General features: G+C 36.4%; 1 protein-coding gene across 6 annotated transcripts in view; it reads left to right on the forward strand.

The window, feature by feature from the left end:
- Positions 1-7,917: 7,917 nt before the first annotated feature.
- PACRGL (parkin coregulated like) overlaps positions 7,918-19,748 on the forward strand; it is a 138,873-nt gene continuing 127,042 nt past the window's right edge. For 5 of the 6 annotated variants that reach the window (XR_001920067.2, XR_001920065.2, XR_001920064.2 and 2 more), the window contains exons 1-7: positions 8,100-8,200; positions 11,444-11,601; positions 13,165-13,232; positions 14,279-14,369; positions 15,519-15,653; positions 17,290-17,397; positions 18,328-18,408. Coding sequence is in view for 1 of the 6 variants with exons in the window: in XM_018067866.2 (XP_017923355.1) it covers positions 11,461-11,601; positions 13,165-13,232; positions 14,279-14,369; positions 15,519-15,653; positions 17,290-17,397; positions 18,328-18,408 (624 nt within the window). In the remaining 5 variants the exon portion in view is untranslated. Of the gene's footprint in view, positions 8,201-11,443; positions 11,602-13,164; positions 13,233-14,278; positions 14,370-15,518; positions 15,654-17,289; positions 17,398-18,327; positions 18,409-19,748 lie in introns of all 6 variants that reach the window. The other variant, XM_018067866.2, reaches the window with a different exon arrangement.

Here is a 19,748-nt window from a genome sequence, read left to right on the forward strand (position 1 = left end):
CAAGTTCATAGTATTTTTTTAAATACACAGTTCTTTTGTAAACTTTATTACCTTTCAAACTTGAAGCTGATAGCAAATGTTGTACTGGCCACTTGTCTGTACCTTGTCTCATGGCAAATAACTGACCTGGCAGGCTCTTGGGAAGTTTCCCCTTTTGCCTCCCATATTGTGTCTCTGTTAGTGTTTATCCTACAGTCTGCTAAGTTTCCAGGCTCTTGCATTCTTAGCCTCTCTGACAACACCACTACTCTTTTCAACCTACCCTTGAGATTAGTTTCACATACTGCAGCACATCTACAGGGACATCAGCTTGAGATTCTCCAGTAAACCCACACAGGATGCATCCAGCAGTGCAGTTCTGCAGCTGAGCAGTGCAGTGAGGCACTCATTCAGCATACTTACCCTTCCCATCCTTTCCTTCGCCTTCCTCAAAAATACACATGGTCATATTTTACTATTTCAAATAAAGACTACACAAGTGTACTATGTTGAGGAATATAGCAAGAGCTTCTCTCCTTTTCAGCCCCCCCTTTCTCTCTAAATAATGATGCAGTTTCTCCTTCCAATCTTTCCCATTCTCTAGTTTCTCTTTCCCAATCTCTTCTCATATTTTAAAGTGGAACTGTAGAAAACCAAAATTATGTCTGAATTACAGGAACTACAATCCATGAACAGATGAAGTCAAAAAGCCATGAACATGAAGACTTCGCTGTGCTCTGCTTGCAGCTCCCCTCCAATATCCTTACTTTTGATTCCCCTCCCATCCCTTCTACACTCATTCATGCATTCTTCCTCACTGCTTTCACTTGCAACTCCAGTGCACTGTACCCTCTCCCCCCTTCACCTCCCACTGCTTTTCCTGGAAAGACCTTAATTTTGTTCTTCTCTCTTTTTCTCCCTTTCCTTCCTCCTCCCACCCACTTCCACACCCCACACACACATTCTGCCCCCCCTCCTCACCCCCCACCCCGGTTTTGTCTGTTTATTTGTTTTACAAAGAGGTTTCAATAAATCCTCCTCCAAAATCAAATAATGGAGCAAGAGACAGCAAAGAAGCCTTACACATCCACTTGCTGCTCCTGTGTGGGCAGGGACAGAGTGGTTGTTGCTGCACCACTTTCTGAAAAGATATGAAAACTGTTGCTACCGCCATCACTACCTTTGATTCTATTTATATTATTTAGTCATGGCTGTTACCACAGCTCCCAATCTCAACACCATCACTACAGTCAATATTCCTAGGCTGTTACTAGTTTTTAAACATCATCTTGAATTGAGACCTGTGAACCTTAAGCCTGTCTTTCAAGCCTACTCTGTGTCTTAAACAAAGATATTTCTCCTACCATGCCTGGACTTGTTATCTCACGTGCCAGCTATGCTTGCTGTGTGGGAGACATTAAATGTTGTGTGTGCCTCAGAGCACAGCCTGATGTTCTTGCTGCAGCTCTCCTCTGTGTCTGATCCAGCAGAGGGAACCTCATGGGCTCAGGCAAAAGCAGAAAGGTCTGATAATATTAAGAAAGACAACAATGTACCTAGCTACAGCTTCTGCAGGATACATTTGGTTAGCCAGACCAATTATACCTCTGTCCCAGCATGTTCTCTGCAGCCCAAGAATTACTAACAACGTGGATTTATTCTTGCTGTTTGTAAAAAGAAGAAGAAGAAAAAAAGTGGAAATACTCCTATGATGCCTTGTGAATTTGTGGAGGACTTTTTCTTATGTATCATAATTTGCTTTATTCTGTGAAGGGCTATAAAGTCCAGTAAACTTGCTTTTAATCAATACTTTATGCACCACTACTGCTCCATGCCCTAGAGTGAGATAAAATTCGTGAAAGATTCCCTATTAAAGAACACAATTTCTCTGACAACTGAACTAGAGAATACTTAAATTTTCATTTAACAAACTCTTGTTTTTTGCCACCTTTGATATTTAAAGTAACAGATAACATGATTTTCCCCTTGTTTCTTCCCCTGAATCGAGGCTGCAGAATGCAGAGCAGCAGCTACCTGGGAGGAAGCGTGGAAATGGGAAGGAAAGAAAGGGAATCATCGCCACCGAGTGGTAAAACACAAAACTGCAGTGTGCTTCTCAACTGGGGTTTTTATCTATGCAATCCTGATGGGGAAAACATGTCAGTCAGCTCTCATAGCAGCGCCCTAACAATCAGCTGCAAGTTTTCAACTTCGCTTAATTATTTCCCTCAGCAGAATTTAAATTATATTTATCCTGCCTTAGAAATTTATCAGGGAGTTTTTATTTTCAAATAATTAGAGAAAAATCATCTGATGAGTACAGTTAGAGCTTGTGCATGTCTGTCTTACATTTAAAGAACATAATCCAATGAGAATTTTTTTTTTTTAATTCTTAAAAGCAAATTCCAAGTTGACAAAAATCAGCAGGAAGAGAATAATGGCAGGATGAAGAGAAAGGCCACAGTGCTACCCTTTTTTTTTAATTTGCATGGAGTGGCACTGATCATACTATATAAAAGTACCTGCAATATAAAACAGTGGTGAACATTTCTTAATGCACCCACACTTGTGATAAAGTAGTCATCTTTTAATATCTTGTCCATTTTTAAAAGATAGATTCTGATTTATAAAAAGAACGTGTTGTTTCTAGTTCTTTCACTATTTTCTGTGATGTTGGGTACCACTTCATCTTCCAGGATTGCTACACTCACTCATTGCTACATTCTCTCATTATGTTTCTACTTACAAGTACCTGCACCTGTTCAGCGAAAAGCATAGTTAATAAAGGTTTGTACTCTGGGAAAATCCAGAATATTATAGGTATACCCTAAAGCAGCTGAGATTAATACTAGGATATATCACCATGTGTTTGTCAGGTTTGAGAGGCCGGATAACTTGGGTTCAAGTCTGTACTAAAAATCAGGCAAAAGCAGATTTTTGAACCTGAGTTTTCTATAATCCAGAGAGCCTTCTAGCACTGCTTCCAAAACCTTTTGTTAGCTTTGAAAACTTTCAGCATTGTGAGTTCCAGAGAAGAGTTCACAGCTATCTATCCAATTTCCCCTTTTCTTTTTCCAAGTGTTTGTCACCTAATTCTCCCTGAAACCAAAGCTTTCTGCTTAACATTTTCCATGAGCTAGCAGTAGCCACTGCCAGGTCACTGTTGCTCCTTTCTGTGAATCTTCTTCTTAGGTGTTTAACTGTGAGACAAATTAGGAATGAAGATTCCAGTGAATAGCAGAGAGGCAGGAAATCAAGCGTCATAAAACTCAGATTTAGGTCCAATGACTCAAAGAAATAGAGGTTCCTATCTCTTATGACTATACTTGTGGGAATGGATCTCTCTGCATAAATAAGCAAACTACTTTTACAGAAGTAGTTGTGATTGGACCACCGAGTGATGCAATGGAATGAATTGTCCTTCCTAAACAACTGGCATCATCAAAATAAAGAGCAAATTCAAACTGCCATTATTGATGGCAATATGAGAAGTTAGAATAGGGAAGAAACCCAAATCCTAACATGTCCCATTTCAATCTTAATTCCATTTTTTGAGGTAGTACAGTTCATTGAAGGTAGGTACAAGATGAATATGAGTATAACTGAACCATTGCAGAGGTGCTTGAAACACTTCATTAAGTAAAGAAATGTGGAGCAATGATGAGCTACCATCTTTGTATCAGTATGGGCATAAATTTCTCTGACTCATTCAGGTACTCATGTACATGGAAAAACCTGAATTTCCTAATTGTTGCAGATCAGCAGGTTATCCTTTAGAGCAGTCAAAAAGCCTGGTGTGGAATTTAACTGCAGTTGCCCATGTAACTACTTGATTTTTCTCAGCCTGGTACGTCCATTCAAGAATCATACCCAAAGCACCATGTCTGCACACTAACGGTACTCCGTGTCCCATGTACTCCGTGATCCTCATCAGGAGTGTCATTAATTTGTAAATTTGGGGGTCATACCTGTATGAATTTTTGTTACTCTGCAACATCAAAACCTGAAAGTTCCCATGGGTCAGTTAGTTTCTTGGGACCTTGCCTCCAAGTCTTACATGGGACTTTGATTTGCTAATCCAAAGTCCCTACAGCAATTTAGCACTTAATAATAGGCAATCAAGTAATTTCTGGTGTATTACAGAAAAAGACTAAGCAATCCTGTACAATCCATGGGCTGTTATCCAGAATTGTTCAACTGAAGTGATGCTGTTTCACACCAATTTTCACTGAAGATAAAAGGCCATATTCACAGGTCCATCAACTTCTGACAGGCACTGAACTAATCGTCTGTGCAGCACTCGTCAATGAAAGTGCCTGGAGCATTTAAATCTTTGCAAAGGAAGCTGAAAACTACAATTAGGTGTCTACAGTCTGTTCTGTAGCTCACATTTATTGCCAAACCCTGTAAAATAACTCCTTTTTTATAGAGTAGTATTTATAAAGCACATAGAGTGGTTAAGTCAAGATAAAAGCTCTGGGGAATGATGTTTGAAGACTATCTAAGGAAAACACTCCTAGACTTCAGTTTTAAATGTGTACTTTTTGAGAGACCAGTGGGAATTTCTAACTTTTCAGAGTTACTGGAGAAATAAAAGGAATTATCATATATGTTGAGGAAACATGTTTCATTCTTTTACTGTTCTTTTTAGGTTGCAAGAGTTGTCAGCCCCCAACAGTGGTTAAAATTGCACTTGATTTAGAAACTTCTAAAATAATCTCAAATGAAAATATATCAGTTTGTGTATTATTAGATAAATATTTAAGAATATAGTAAAATGTAAGATGAATGAATTTTTAAGTTTGTTGGTAGTCTCTTTCTTTTATTTAGAAAAATACAGCAAACAAATCAGTATAAAACACTTATTGTCTAACAGAAATGTTACTACAAATTGAAAGGGAAGTGTTGACAATATAAATTAATTAAATGATGCAAAAATTAAAGTACCGACTCTCTTCCTTCCACATACAAAAGCCTGCACTTGTCAAGAAATATTCCCCCCACCATTTTTCAACTGCCTGTGGCCACGTGCCAAGCCCAAACCATATCAAATGAATTAGCTTAATACAGGTATAAATATGCTCAAACAAAAAGATCTAACATGTAACTGGTTTATGTGATGTTCTTTCAATTAGCCATATTCCAATAAGTCTCAGTTTTAATTTCATAAGCCTCAGAATTCATTTGGCTTTGGTGAATTCTCCTCCCCCTCAGTAATTAACTATTTAACTGTGACTAATGAAAAAAAGAAGTCAAATTGCATATTGGTTTTATCAGCAGTAACAGATAATTAATTAATCACTCATTCTATTGAAATTGCTTGAGTGTAATTAAAGAAAAGTAAATAATCAGTGCTGAGTTAGCTTTCATTTTCAGATTTCTATATGTTTAACTGAACACACATACATATAAGTGCCTGCATTTCTTTTCATGATAAATACTCTTTGGAAATTTTTGTCTTTAATTATTTTCAAGCATTTAGAAAGGTTTATGGCAGTTTTTCAAACAAACCAAAAAATGCATAATGGAGAAACTCATAATAACTGGAGCTGCACAAGTATACAGTTATAAATGGTAGCTCATAACTCCATATTTAAAACTACAAAGTGGTATCATCACAATGAAGAAAATTATAAAATTTTTCATGTTTTGTTGATCTATACTGTGTAGATCATAAAGTATTTTTCCTCCTAAATTGTCCATCCACCAAATATGTTTAAATGTTCCTATTACAACTATCAAAAACAGTGAACCATTTTAAGATCATACTGTAGGAATCAGAACTGAATGGACTAAATGCGTGTTTAGCCTTAAGACTTCTCTTTTCCTAACTATAAAAATATCATGCAAGTTTAAGAAAATGTATCTATAAGGATAATGTTTCATCCTAACCTATTTTAGAAATTTAGGATCATTTTGGTCTGTATTCTTCCCACGGATGTGGGAGAGTTAGACTCCCACCCAAGAGGATTAAGCCCACTCAAACCCATCAGGTTCCCAGTACTCAGGTGCTTGAGCCTTGCTGACACGGGCACAGGGGCAGGGTGTGTCTTCACAGGCACGCGGGGATGCCTTGTGCTGAGTGCCTAATATGGGGAGGGATGTGCTGGTTTGGCACCAAAGCCAGCCTACCCCGGGTTAGAACCTCATGGCTGAGATAGCCTTGCATGAAGGCAATTGTATGAAGGCAACGAGCCAGATGTAGTGATTTCTCTAAGTTGATGCCCCAAGATATGAAATGAAGGGCCCCATGTCTATCAGGCATCTACAGATCAGCAGGTATCTCTCATACACTGATTTCACACACCAAGTCTCCCTGCAAGGTGAGCAGCGCAGTCTGTGCACTCAAAGCCCTAAGTCCAGCAGGACTCCCTATGGTACCATACACACTGCAGTACACAACAATCTTTTATTTTGTATTTTTTAGGAAAACGATTGAACTCTAAACTAAGCCCTGCTCTTGCACAGCGACTGCAGTCTTACTTGTCCTTTTACAACCCTGTCATTTCTGTGCCTCCGGGAACTCAGTGGGAGCTGCTGACTCCATGGAGCTGATCAGTGGTATTTTGCTTCATACAACACAGCAGTTCATACCTCCTACTGACTTAGGCATTGTACTACTACGTTCTTCCACACTCGAACATAGCTGTAGTCTGTTCTGTACTCACAAATCGGCTATAACAGATACATGTATAAAAAAATGATACTAAAGCGTTGAACTACAAATAAACCTTGCTCATAAAAGCAGTTCTTTTTTTCTCATCATGGAGATGATCATGCTGGTTTGTATTTTTAGTGTGATTTTCAAAGACTTGCATAGTGTGCTTTACAAATATTGGATTTCTCTGAGATTATTTAGTAGTCTGTAAAATTTATGGATAAAAAGACATCCATTACTCTATTACCTTCAGCACTGTGGAAAAGTAAAATAATTTTGTGAAAGTAATGTAATGTCTCTTGAGCTGAGCTAAAAACACTTAGGAAAAAAAACTTCCCTTCTCCAACATTATTTATATTATTTTTTTTCCTTCTGTATTTCCAAAAGGTCTCTTGCACTAATGCATTTCAATGGCACTCAATTATGCAGTCCTATTCTAACTCTGCAAATGTCCTCACTTATGGCTTCCCATTATTGGGAGATACAAACTATTCATGTTAGCTATAACTAATTATTAAATTCCTGCATTGGCCAAAATCTAATGCCTATAGCATTTTTCAAATAGTCTATAACTATTTTTCAACAGTGTCTCTGCATTTTCCTGTTGGTTTTGTTTGCTTGTTTGTTTGTTGGGGGGGGGGGGGTTGGTTTATTTTATTTTACTTTATTTTATTTTAGTGGAAAATCAAGAGAATAGCCTCTCTTATCCACTTCTAAAGTACCAATCAGTTCTTCAGTAAAAATGACAGAAATGAGAAAGAATGCAATGGTAGAAAGATTGTATCTCACAAAATTCAAGCAAATCAAGAAAACATTTTGCTTGGAGATTGATGGTTGAGTGCATGAAAGAACAGACATATCTCTTAAAGAAAGCAAGAAAGTACCCTTGTGGTCAAGTTAAAAAGTACCCTTTTATCCAAGAGCTCATTTACCCTAAAGCCCATTCAGATGTGACAGTGTACGAATAAATACAGTATTTCCGATGGAAATTTCAGTACTGTATGAGTGGGTTATCTGAGAAAGAAACTAAAAATTAACTTTCATTGTGTTTGGAACAAGGACAATCACAAATGGGAACGTGGTGCTGTCCCTGAAAGCCAAACTTTTCTCACATTAAAAAAAAAAAGTCATTCTCAAATTCTCTTTTCCCTGGTAAAGTATTAAAACCCATCGTCCTTTCCATCTGACTTTCGCTCTTCAGCAGCTCTGAGGAGGTTTGGGCTCCCGGCGGCCCGTAGTTTCCCTGGCAACCGGCAGGAAGCGTCCCCGGGAGCTGAGCCGCCCGTCCCGCGGGGCCGGCGGAGCGGGGACAGCGCTGCCCCGGCCCGACGCTCCCCGGGATCAGCGGGAGTTGTGGGAACGGGAGAGGGGCCGAGGGGAGCAGGGTGTCCCCCTCGTTCTCGCACTGGGTCTGCGGATGTCCCGCGGGGGCCGGGCCGGCGGCTCTGTGGGAACTCGCCGGAGCGTCTCCGCTGGAGCCTCTCGGCAGTGACGGCGCTCGAAGCCCCGCGTCTCCTTCTGCCGCTGCCCCAGCTGCGCTCAGGAGAGTTGGCGCTCACCAGGGTAAGGAAGCAACGTCGCCTTTCAAATCCTACTGCACTTTTCCTCCTTTGGAAGTAGTCTTTTAGAGGTGTTTTCGTATTTCCGTTTAAAGTGTCTGTCCTTTGCTTGAAGTCTGTCATCTACCAGTAGATGGGTCACTTCTGTATCAAACCTCGTACGTCGCTTGTTTGATTCACGACTGTACTTCAGCCGTCTGATCTCTCTGCAAACACGTGTGAGTGACTTTCCGAGCTCATGACTACACAAGGGCTTTCATCTCTGAAGGTTGAGACCTCCTTATGAAGACTACTTTTCCTGCTCAGTGCCACTTCCACCTCTGCCAGTATATTGCCTCATTGCGTTTTTACAAAGCCATTATCACTGTCCTTACTACTATCTTCATTTCTGTCCCAAAGGGCTGACACTGTTCCTGCTATTGTCACACTTTTTATCGTTTACTTTTTGTCATGGTACAACCACTGACTTTTCTAGATTCAGTTGTTAGTTAAAAACTCAGTAAAGTCCTTGACATGTATCTTGACTACTTCCTGGGAAACAGAATAAATTAAATACATCTGAATTACTTTTTAATACTTTTCTGAGAAAAATATTTACGTTGTTATTAGCAAGCTGACTGTTCATATTATGAGCAATTGTATATTTCAAAGGTTGACACTGATAGCACTATTTTGTGATATATGATGCTACTGTCAAGAACTTATCTGGTGTTTTTATAGTAAAAAAAAAATATTTTGATTCTTATTTTTCTGATAGTTAAAAATATGCCTTGTAACTAATGTGATTAGAGTTTAATGATAATAAGCTGGCATAAAATCAGTAGATTTTCTTTCTGTGTTATTGTTTGTCTTTTAGGGCTTCAAATTATTTCTGGTTTTAATGACTTGCATTTTACCGAATAGTTCATGTAAGTGTCATGTAAGTTTTTGTGTGTTCTGAAGAGACTTAATTGTCTATTTGTGGTATGCTTGTTCTTTTAAAAAGACTGTCACTGGAGACAGGCTGCGTTCTGGAAATAGTAAGATAGAGAAGATAGGATGTACAGTGGGTGAACTGATTTGAATCACTATTTCTGATTAAATCATCCATCAAGAAGTATTGATTTAAACTTTCAGTTTTAGTTTTGCTTTGTATTTTAGCTAATTTGGTAATCATTATTATATGTTGTTTCTTGACATTCACTAAAACTTAGGTGCTAGATTTAATTCTTTACACAAGTCATAAAGACATAGCATATCTACACAAGTGCTGGGACCTTAGAATTTTTTACCAGAAACAGAAACAATCCTAAAGATTTCATAATTTAGATGATGACTGGGGAATGAGATGCTGGAAAGCTGTGGAAAAGGTCCTGGTCGACAGCAGGTTGAATATGAGTCAGCAGTGCCCTGGCAGCCAGGAGGGCCAACCCTGTCCTGGGGGGCATCAGGCAAAGCATCACCAGTTGGTCAAGGGAAGGGATTGTCCCGCTCTGCTCAGCACTGGTGTGGACTCACCTTGAATATTGTGTGCAGTTTTGGGTGCCACAATAAAGGAAAGATATTAAGCTATTAGAGAGCACCCAAAGAAGGGCAACAAAGGGGGTGAAGGGCCTTGAGGGGAAGCTGTATGAGTAGTGGCTGAGGGCACTTGGTCTGTTCAGCCTGGAGGAGACTGAGGGGAGACCTCATTGCAGTTACAACTTCCTTGTGAGGGGAAGAGGAGGGGCAGGCACTGATCTCTTCTCTCTGGTGACCAGTGACAGGACTTGAGGGAATGTCCTGAAATTGTGTCAGGGGAGATTTAGGTTGGATATTAGAAAACTTTCTTCACCCAGAGGGTGGTTGGACACTGGAAGAGGCTCCCCAGGGAAGTGGTCACAGCACCAAGGCTGACAGAGTTCAAGAAGCATTTAGATGATAGTCTCAGGCACATGGTGTGATGTGGATGGTCCTGGGCTAAGGGTTGTATTCAGTGATCCTTGTGGGTCCTTTCCAGCTCAGCATATTCTATGATTCTGTGACAAAGTATGTGACTGGAAGTCCTGTTTGGAGGGAAGAATTAGAATAACCAAGCTAAACAAGGACTGTATGTGCAAGAGTCTGGCAGAGATTAGGGCAGGTGGCTTATAGAGCTGTGGGTGTGTGAGTAGCATGGCAAAAAAAATCTGCCTCTCTAGTTCATCCTGATCTCAGTATTTGGAATTTAATCACATTTTTGACAAAAACAGGTGTCATCAACTTGCTAAAGGTGATAGCTGGATGGCAAGCATTCTGCTCATCCTTGAGGCAATGTTTGTTTCTGTGTATTATTTAATTTGCCTCCTATAGTTTTCATTTCTATATATTGTAATTTCTTGTTCACAAAGGAATGTAATTTCTTATTTACTAAATTGTTTTTTACAATCCAGAATGCACCATAGCATAAATTACTGAAAATTAATAATATTCAAAACCAACATTTTCACTCTTTTAGTTTTATTAATATTTGAAAACTTGTAATTTTCCAGGAATAATTTATCTTGTTCATCATAGTGTCAGACTTGGTATGTTAAATAGGCAGAGGACTATTAATTTTATTAGGGACACTTTAACCCAATTGCATACATATATAGTGACACATGTAGCTGGTGCATTGACATTTAGAAGAGAAGTGTATCTAAATCAGTATTTAAGGATGTAAACAGAAGGTTATTTTTGCACTCTTTTAAAAAAATAAAAGTCGTTCTTCTTACGTGGAATTGGAATTAATTTTCTGTGTTCTTTCTTTGCTGCCTTACATTTCTGTTCTCATCTCTTACTGATTCTGCATTGGGTTTTTTGTGTCCTGAATGTACTTGCACTTCTCTTCTTTTCTTCATCCTGGCTATTCCTCAGATTGTTGCTTTCTTCTGATGTAACTGTACCCAACCAGACTATTTCACTCTGGGCTCTTCTGCTGAGCCCCGTAATGCTGCTTGCATTCCTGTAGGCTACCTAAAGGCAGACTGTAGCTAATTCACTGTAGCTGCAGGTCTCAAAGAACACAAGAAAAGGGGAGCAGGTTAGGAAATGTGTGCATTTGAAAGACCAAGTGACAAGACTGTTAAAGTTATCCCATGCACTGCATAGGATGTATAAGAATAAGCCTTTGTTTCCTGGTGCACTTATTCAGATTTTCTTGATTGTTTGTTCATGTCAGTTTTATGGCCTCAGGATTCTAACCCTTGATAGTCTGTCATATAGGAATGAAAATTATTTTATGTTTTTAATATTTTTTTTATTTTAGGAAGCAATGTTCTAAGAATGTCATCACACATCCAAATAAAAACAAAGACTGCACCACAGAAAAGCAAGACATCCTCTCCTTTACCATGTTCTCCAGAACCTGCAATTAAACCACAGCCAAAGCCTAGTGACAAGCTGAATCCTAAAACTATCGATCCGGTATGTATAGGTGATGGGGGGTTTGTTTGTTTGTTTAAAATCCATCTCTGGTTGGAAAAAATTTCTTTACTTTATGAAATGACATGCAGAACATGCTTCCTCTGGTCCTATTTTTTAAATTTAAATTAAACTTTTGTTATTAATCATACATTCCCTACCTTCTAAGCCAAATGCCTGAGGCATAACATTGTTTATTACATTTTTAATAAATGTGTTTTGGTACAATTGTGGCTTGCATGGTAACTGTTATCTTCTATGTACTATTGCCCTAAAAAGAGATTTAGAGCTAAGAGATAAAGAGAGTTGGTTTGTTGTTTTTTTTTTTTAATATACTTCTAAACTTTGATACCTGCTGCTTTAGAGGAACTTATTGCAGTTATGCAATGAAACTAAGAATCAGGCAGCATCTTGAAGATCATCAAGACTTCATGAAATCTAGCAAATTAATTGCTGGTGAGCATTATATGAAACTCACAATTACTGTGAATATGTAATACTTAGGAAAAATATGGGGTCTTGGGAGCAGAATAATGAATGGAGTCACTTATTTCATGGAAGTCACGTACCTGAAGAACTAGCATTGAATACATGAATTATAGCTCACCACTGGTCCACATAATTTGACAATTAGTAATGTCACAGGCTTTTTGGAAAGTGAATTAAATGCAGGAGTAGTTTGGTGAGGTAGTAGTTTGCAATAAACAGAGGCAGAATACTTTAATGTGGGCATCTTTTTTACTTTAAATCTTTTTGCAAGTAGCACAATGACTTAAGCCATGAAGTCATCAAATCATGCAAACAATTTTAATGATTTTAATGTAGGTTCAAACACTCAAAAGAGAAAAATTAAGATTTCATGGTATTTGCTTTTAAATGCTTTGTGATAAGATGTTTAAAATGGGAAGCATCATTGAATGATCATACTAATAAATAACACAATAGTTCATATGGATAGGAACCATGTATATGATAAAAACCAAATTTGTGCAGCTTTTCTGCCTATGAAGCTCCTAGTTTCCTTCTCCAGTGAGTTCTTTCTAGATTCTCACCCAGTATGAACCTCCCTGTGCATTTCCAGTGCCTTCATACCATCTTGCCCAATTTTTGGTATTTCTCCCACATCTTGCCACCTTGTACTTTTGTCTATACTCAGATCAAGATGGAACTGCATAAAACTGCCTTCTGCATGTTACCAATATAAATACAAGAGCATAAGGAAAGTGAGAGCTCCTTAATCTGTTAAGTAAAGAACCTGTAAGGCTTCAGTATTAACATTTGCAAGAGAAAATAGAAAAATAAGGTAATTCCATTGGGAGAACGCTGATTCTACATTATTTATTCATTTTAAAAACTCCCTAGCCAGACAATTCTGAAGAGCAGTTTTCTGATAAGTGTATCAAATATATGTTTTCCACCCCATACCTGCAGTTCTTTTTTTATTTATTTGTTTTAGAATCATATGACTAAGTTCTTTTTTTGGTAAACTGCATTTTAACATATTTATAATAGTTATAAAACTTTACTGTTATAATTAAATAATGCTCCTTCTCTCTGTCCTTGCAGTTTGGTGCTTATTCTCAACCAACATCTGCATTTGCTGCTACATATGCTAAAGGAGGCATTCCGTGCAGGTGTGTAGGGTTTGTTTAAATTTTTACTAAATATATTATGAAATACATCTCTTCATGTTTGATATTTTAGTTAGGTTGCTTGATTCCATTCATTTCTGGAAAGATTTCTAATGCTCAGCTCTTTTCAAAGCAAAAAGCAAATTTCCATGCCTCTGAAATTATCTTCATTTGTTTTTTTTTTATGCTGTATTAATACTAAAACCACATTTTTAAAGAATAGTTAAGTTTTTGCAGACTCGATTTCTCCAGGTAATCTTGTTTACTTCTCCCTACTAGCAAAGATAGTAAAATTAGTGCCATTTTAGTGAGTAGACCTCTTGCAGCCTTTTTCATCTGAAGTACTTAGTATGACAACATTTTATTGAATATTCCAATTCTGTAGTTGTCAGCAATATCAGATATTAACAAAAATACTTGTAAGTAATAGTTTATGGTGTTTTAAATTACTTTTGGATAGCCAATAAACATTTTAGTGTTTTCTTACTAGGATGCAGAATTTAAAAAAATTTAAGTAATCATTAATACAATGTACATGTGTTTACTTGTATAAAATAATCATTAATACATAGCCTTTATCTGTATCTTAGGAGTAAATAATAAATTCCAATATGATTTTCTTTCAGTTCCAACTGATTTCCCTTACCATTTGAGGAAAATGTTTCTTGCTACTTATCAAAATAAGTAACTTTGCAAAAGGAGCGTCTTCAGTGTTGGCATGAGAGGCATCTATAATTTTTATAACCTTTATTTTCTGATTTCTGTGTGATTAGGAGCACAATTTTGGAAACTACTGTATTTTGGGAAATTATTATAATTTCACTGTTAAATACCATTATACATAGACTAGGTTGGACTTGATGATCTCAGAGGTCTTTTCCAACCTAATGGATTCTGGGATTCTGTGATTTTGCTAAGGAGAACATGAGATTGTGTATATAACAGAGTAACACCACAAACTAATTGCTGATACATTTAAAGCGAGTAGTGGTAGTAATAAATTATGTATTCTTATATGATGATTTGTTAAAACTTTGTTCTTTATATAGGTTAGTGCATGGATCAGTAAAGCATAAACTGCAATGGGAATGCCTTCCTGAAACTGTTCCCTTTGATCCTCTCCTTGTAACACTGGCAGAGGTATACTCAATTTCTTGCAACATTAAGCATACAACCATTTCCTAATTGCAAATGTCATTTATTAACAATCTAAGCTAGCTGATTTAGGTTCACACACTAGGGAAATACAAAAAAAAAATTTGCGAAGATCTTGTATGAATGAAAATGGTCAAGAGCATTGCTATTTGTAGTTCTTTAGTTAGAGCATTCTGAGAGAGCTAGGTAGAGCTGTTTAATCTTCAGCATACTGGCCAAATGCAAGACTGCATCTCAGATTTCCAACTGCTGAATGAAATCTTCAATCCATTTGTAGTTTTGCAGGTTCTTTTGTAAACTAAATTGCTTTGATTATTTTTTTATATTAAGCCTACCTGTTGAAGTAAGTGTGTTCTTCTCAATAGATTGAACTAATACAATGAAAATAGCATCCTGTAAATAAACTGAAGAGCAGTACTATGCATTATGTTGAGGCTTCTATTTTCTCAGAACCATCTGTGACATTTATCACCAAGTATGTTTCAGGTGTCTAAATAAATGATGAATCCAATGCTGTAGATAGAATAAAGTGCATATCCAGAGGTGGCTTATTCTCTTTTTTTTTTTTTTTATTTTTAAAAGATTAAACAAAACTGTCAATTCCTAAAGTAACATAAAGCTCCTATTGTGGAAAGAAGAAAGGCTTCAGCCATTGCCCTTTAAATCTTTGAATTCTGCCAGTCAGGCCTTCTACACTAGAAGGGCATCTTTGTACCATCAACAAGTTTTTGATGTTACAGAGAGGAATGTGTGGTGGGGGGCATCTTTCCTTCCATAGTTCATCTTCTATTTTTTTTTTTCCTTTAGGGTACAAAAACATAGCCTGCTTTTGTTCCTGGTCTTGTTGAAAAAATACCTTGGGTAGTTAGATTAAAGGTAGTACACATATTGATTCAATAGGCAGTATTCATAATGTGAGTTTTAATATTCAGTGCTCCAAAAGAAAAATGAATTAGAATATTCTGTGAGGAGAGTTGTACTGAGTGGCTCCACATGGTGGAGTTAGTGTACTTTATGTTTTGAACTGATCTGACAAAATCTAAACATTATCTTGCTGCTATGTGGAACTTTTTAAATGTGTTTTTGTTTAAAAGAAGGCACACTATTAAGAAACACATTTTACATTTGCAACAGGGACTAAGAGAGACAAAACATCCCTATACATTTGTTTCAAAGGAGGGCTTTAGAGAATTACTTCAGGTTGAAGGTGCTGCTGAAAAAGCAATTCCCTTGTTGCCTCGTCTAGTTCCAGTCTTAAAGGCTACACTGGTATGTCTTACTCTTCATGAAGAGATTTTAATGGGTTTGATTTTTTTTTTTACTAGTAAGAACTACATGGAAAATATTAATGTGATAAATCTACTGCATGGGTTTTGGTTTGGGGGTTGGGAATGGTTTCTCTTTCTCTTGTAAACCCTGCCTTGGTTTATTAGCTAAATATGTATTTAACTGTAAATTCAAATGGGCAACTCGTTATAGCTGTATGACAGTAGCTATGGGCAAATTTTGTGGAAATGTTCTATTAAAGGTCTGTATATAAGCAGAAATAAATATATGTATTTGTGGTGTTTTTATACATCCACATGCAAAAAATAGAAATGAGGTGAAGTAAAATAGAGATGGAATAAATAATCATCTGTTACATCTAACAATTCAAAACATGCTGCAAAGGTAAAATAGAATATGTCAATGAGGAAAAGGGAAGAATACAGTTAAAATATTTGTGGTCATATTCTTAATTTTTAAAATGTTTTTAACTTTTCTATTCCTTCAGAAAACAAAGTGAGATATTGGCTCACTTTGGTTATCTTTTTTGGCTCTTTTTCATATTTTTCAGAGCCCTTTTCTGGTTCAGCAAGTAGCTGTTCTTTAATCTAGCTGTGTTTCAGTTTTGATTTTATAGAGATTGCTGAAAGCTTGAAAATTCTTTGTGATCTCAAATCAGAGGTGTAACAGAAGTTCAGAATTCTGTGTTATCAGTATATTTGATTTAGTTTGAAGACAAAATTAGAAATATTATTCTTACCTATTCCTCAATTACTGTTACTCATCTGATAATTTTTATTGTTGCACTGCTTTGGTATAAAGTCTTCTTAAACCTTCTACTGCACAAGCAATCTATCACTTCTAGTTAAAAAGAAAACATTCAGGTCTCAAATGCTGGAGTGAAAAAATAATTGTTTAAATAAACTTAAAATTTAGTACAAGAACAAAATAAATTCTTATGAGTCTGTTTCTCCACTAGAGGAAAAGTGAATAGTTAAACCATTAGAGAACTTAGGGATGGAAGAACCTTCCCGTGGGAGAAATAAAGATGACAAGGAACCCTAGAAGTAGATAAGAGCTAGATAATTGCTGGCAGGTTACAAAGGTGTAGAGAGAACTAAATGAATTGAGGCAGAAAGTCATTGGCTCCACTGTTTCTCCAACAAAGGAAGTTATTCTTATGAATTACGTAGAAATTACATTGAATAATTACATTTGTAAGTAAAATGGTGTCTCCCCATTTCAGCATATCTGCATTTGAATGGTTATTTCTAATATGCTATGCAATACTGAAATTGTTGGTGTAGTAAGCTGTTTTGCATGCCAAATTTTTTTATTTTATCAATACTAAATTGTAGTTTCCTTGTCTCAGAAGAAATGCAAGAGTTTTGCTGACATTTTGTTGATACTTTTGGTTCTACTTTAAAAATATACTTCTGTTTTTAAATGTGGCCTCTGGAGACTAATATTCAGTCCTGTTGTACTTGTATTTCTAAACATTATAGCAATTGGCAATTGCACAGTAATTCTAGTGTTTAAAAATACTACATGCAATCATAATGCAGAGATTGCAGTTTAGAAAAACTTTTGTGTTTGTGTGAATATTACTGATAGGGTTTTCTTTCTTCCCCCTCTGAAGGCCCATGCAGATGATGAAGTATTTGGAAGGGGATTGGATGCTTTAGTTCAACTGAGTGCTGTTGTTGGCCCATCTCTTAATGATCATCTTAAACACCTACTCACAAATGTAAGTTTTTAATGCTGTAGTAAAAAATCCTTTGTATTGTCATGGTACTTTTGTTGAGATGTTTCCTGTAATATCTGCACAGATACAGCGGAGGACTCAGCAGTTCCATGAAAAGCACTATTTCATATATTCCTCTGAGTGAGTCCTTCATTCTTTAATAATATGGTGACTTATAAAGTTCTAGCAATGTCCAAAAACTGTTGTTAACATTAACTGGAGAATAATGGAAGTATAGGCCTGAGGAGAAATAGATGCTATGTTTTGGAGGAAAGTTTATTACCAAATGAGTTTTCCATTTTGTGTGTGAACATTTTAACAAAACTGTGACAGTTTCAATAAATTAACTTAAGCAAATATTCCCACTTCTTTCAGATGAGAATTCCGCTCAAAGAAGTTTTCATTAAATAAGCTTAGAGTAGAATTATGAGAAGTATTGTTATGCTGAGTCCTTCTGAGGACATCCTTCCTCTGTCAGATGGGCTTTTCATGGTTTCATTTAGCCTGCTTGCAAAGTGCACTTTTACAGCAAAATAAAAGGACCTTTTTTGACATCCAGTGCAGAAGAGAGAAATTGCAACAGTTTTTTTAAAGTATTTCCACTGTAATAAATCTCTCAATGCATGTGAAAAATGTGTTAACTTTTTATGTAGACAGCCCTTTAAGAATGACTTTTTTTTAAGATTGGTACTTCTTTCGAATTTGTTTGCTAAAAGAAAAAAATAAAATAAATATTTTTGTTGGCTAATAGATTCAGGTTTTTTAAGTTAACCTTATATTCCTCTGCCTTGACTGAGTTCCATACTTTAACATTCTTTTCATCCTTAATTTTCCAAAAATGAAATAAAGTAACAAAATAGACTTACTATACCCTTTTTCCTATATATTGTACTATATTGTGCAACAAACCTTTTTATTTTTCTTTTCCAATAGCTATCAAGGAGATTAATGGACAAGAAATTCAGAGAAAGAGTTACAGTTACTTTACAAAAATTGGAGCAATATGGTGGAAAGGTGAGTTGATCAGATAATTATTCTGTAATCTGGACATTTGAATGCAATTTTGCCAAAACAACTTTTATCTCTGTCTTTCTTGCCATGTTCTTGCTTCAGTAGACCTGGGATGCATGCTTTGTATTCCATTTTCTGAGACTAAATATGTTTCTCAACAGGATTTACTCTTGCTAGAAGTTACTTTTTGCTGTTATTGATGATGCCTGCCCATTCCCCCTAAGAGCTTATTGTTTGGGTTATTTACTGAGGAGTTCTGACACGCACATTCCAACTCACCTTGGTTAACTGAGAGCTTAGATCTATAATTGCTATAAATCAAAAAATACACTTTAAGGAATAGGTGGCAGAGGTTTCTTCTGATGAACATTCCGTTGCCATTTTATGTTGTGCTGTACATTGTACAGAAATGAGGAAAGAAGAAAAAGTGAGGAGTGTTGGGTTGGATATTCATCTAAAAGAGAAAATATTTGCTTTTTTGACCCTATGAACGCTTCTGTGTGATATATTCAATGGTGATTCATAAAGAATAGGAATAACCTGAAGAGTAGGGACCATAAATACAGGTCCACCAGTTCTGAGCTTATGCACCTTAATCAGTAGGTGCCCAAATAATCAGTAGACATCACTTCATTTTTTTGTGTGTGTGCTCATATTCATTTAAGGGCAGTAGCAGTGTTCAGTTACAGACTTGAAAAACATTACAACAAATGAAGGAGGATGAGAGGTTTTTTTTTATATGAAGTGCGACAAGAAAAGAAAAATGATTTCTCATCTCTGCATTCTGAAAATTTAGGTCTAGATGATGTAACTAATCCAGTGAGTCATTAAACTCTAACTCTTCTGTCAATCCCCTGATTTCTTGTTGTCTGGTTCTTTTATGAGTAGGTCTTTCTGTGTGTCTTTTAAAAATACTCCTAAATTGTGATTATGAGCAATATTATATAATCCAATTAATTAATTTATCAAATTTCTATTCTAAATTACTTATAAAGTGTACGATTCTTACTTTTATTAGAAGTCTCTTCTAGAATATTACTCTTCTGTTTAAAAATCCTTATTGTTTCATGTCTATATTTATGTCCAGTTTTATGTATGGGTTTACATGTCCCTTCTCTTGAAATTTTACTCTCCAGCATTAGTTATCACAATCATCCATTTTCTGTTTATTATTTTCAGCCCTTTTGACAGTAAATTTCTCATCAAATAGTAACTTTTTAGTTTTCTACTGTTTCATAATAGCAAAGATCACTAAGTAAACATTGTGAATTATGCATTTTATAGAGACTGTATGAATACTGTCATACATAGTGCTAGTGCTCCTTATTTTGTTTAACTTTGTT

The sequence above is a fragment of the Manacus vitellinus genome, unplaced genomic scaffold, assembly GCF_001715985.3.
Source record: "Manacus vitellinus isolate BGI_N305 unplaced genomic scaffold, ASM171598v3 scaffold_0_pilon, whole genome shotgun sequence".
Lineage (NCBI taxonomy): Eukaryota > Metazoa > Chordata > Aves > Passeriformes > Pipridae > Manacus > Manacus vitellinus.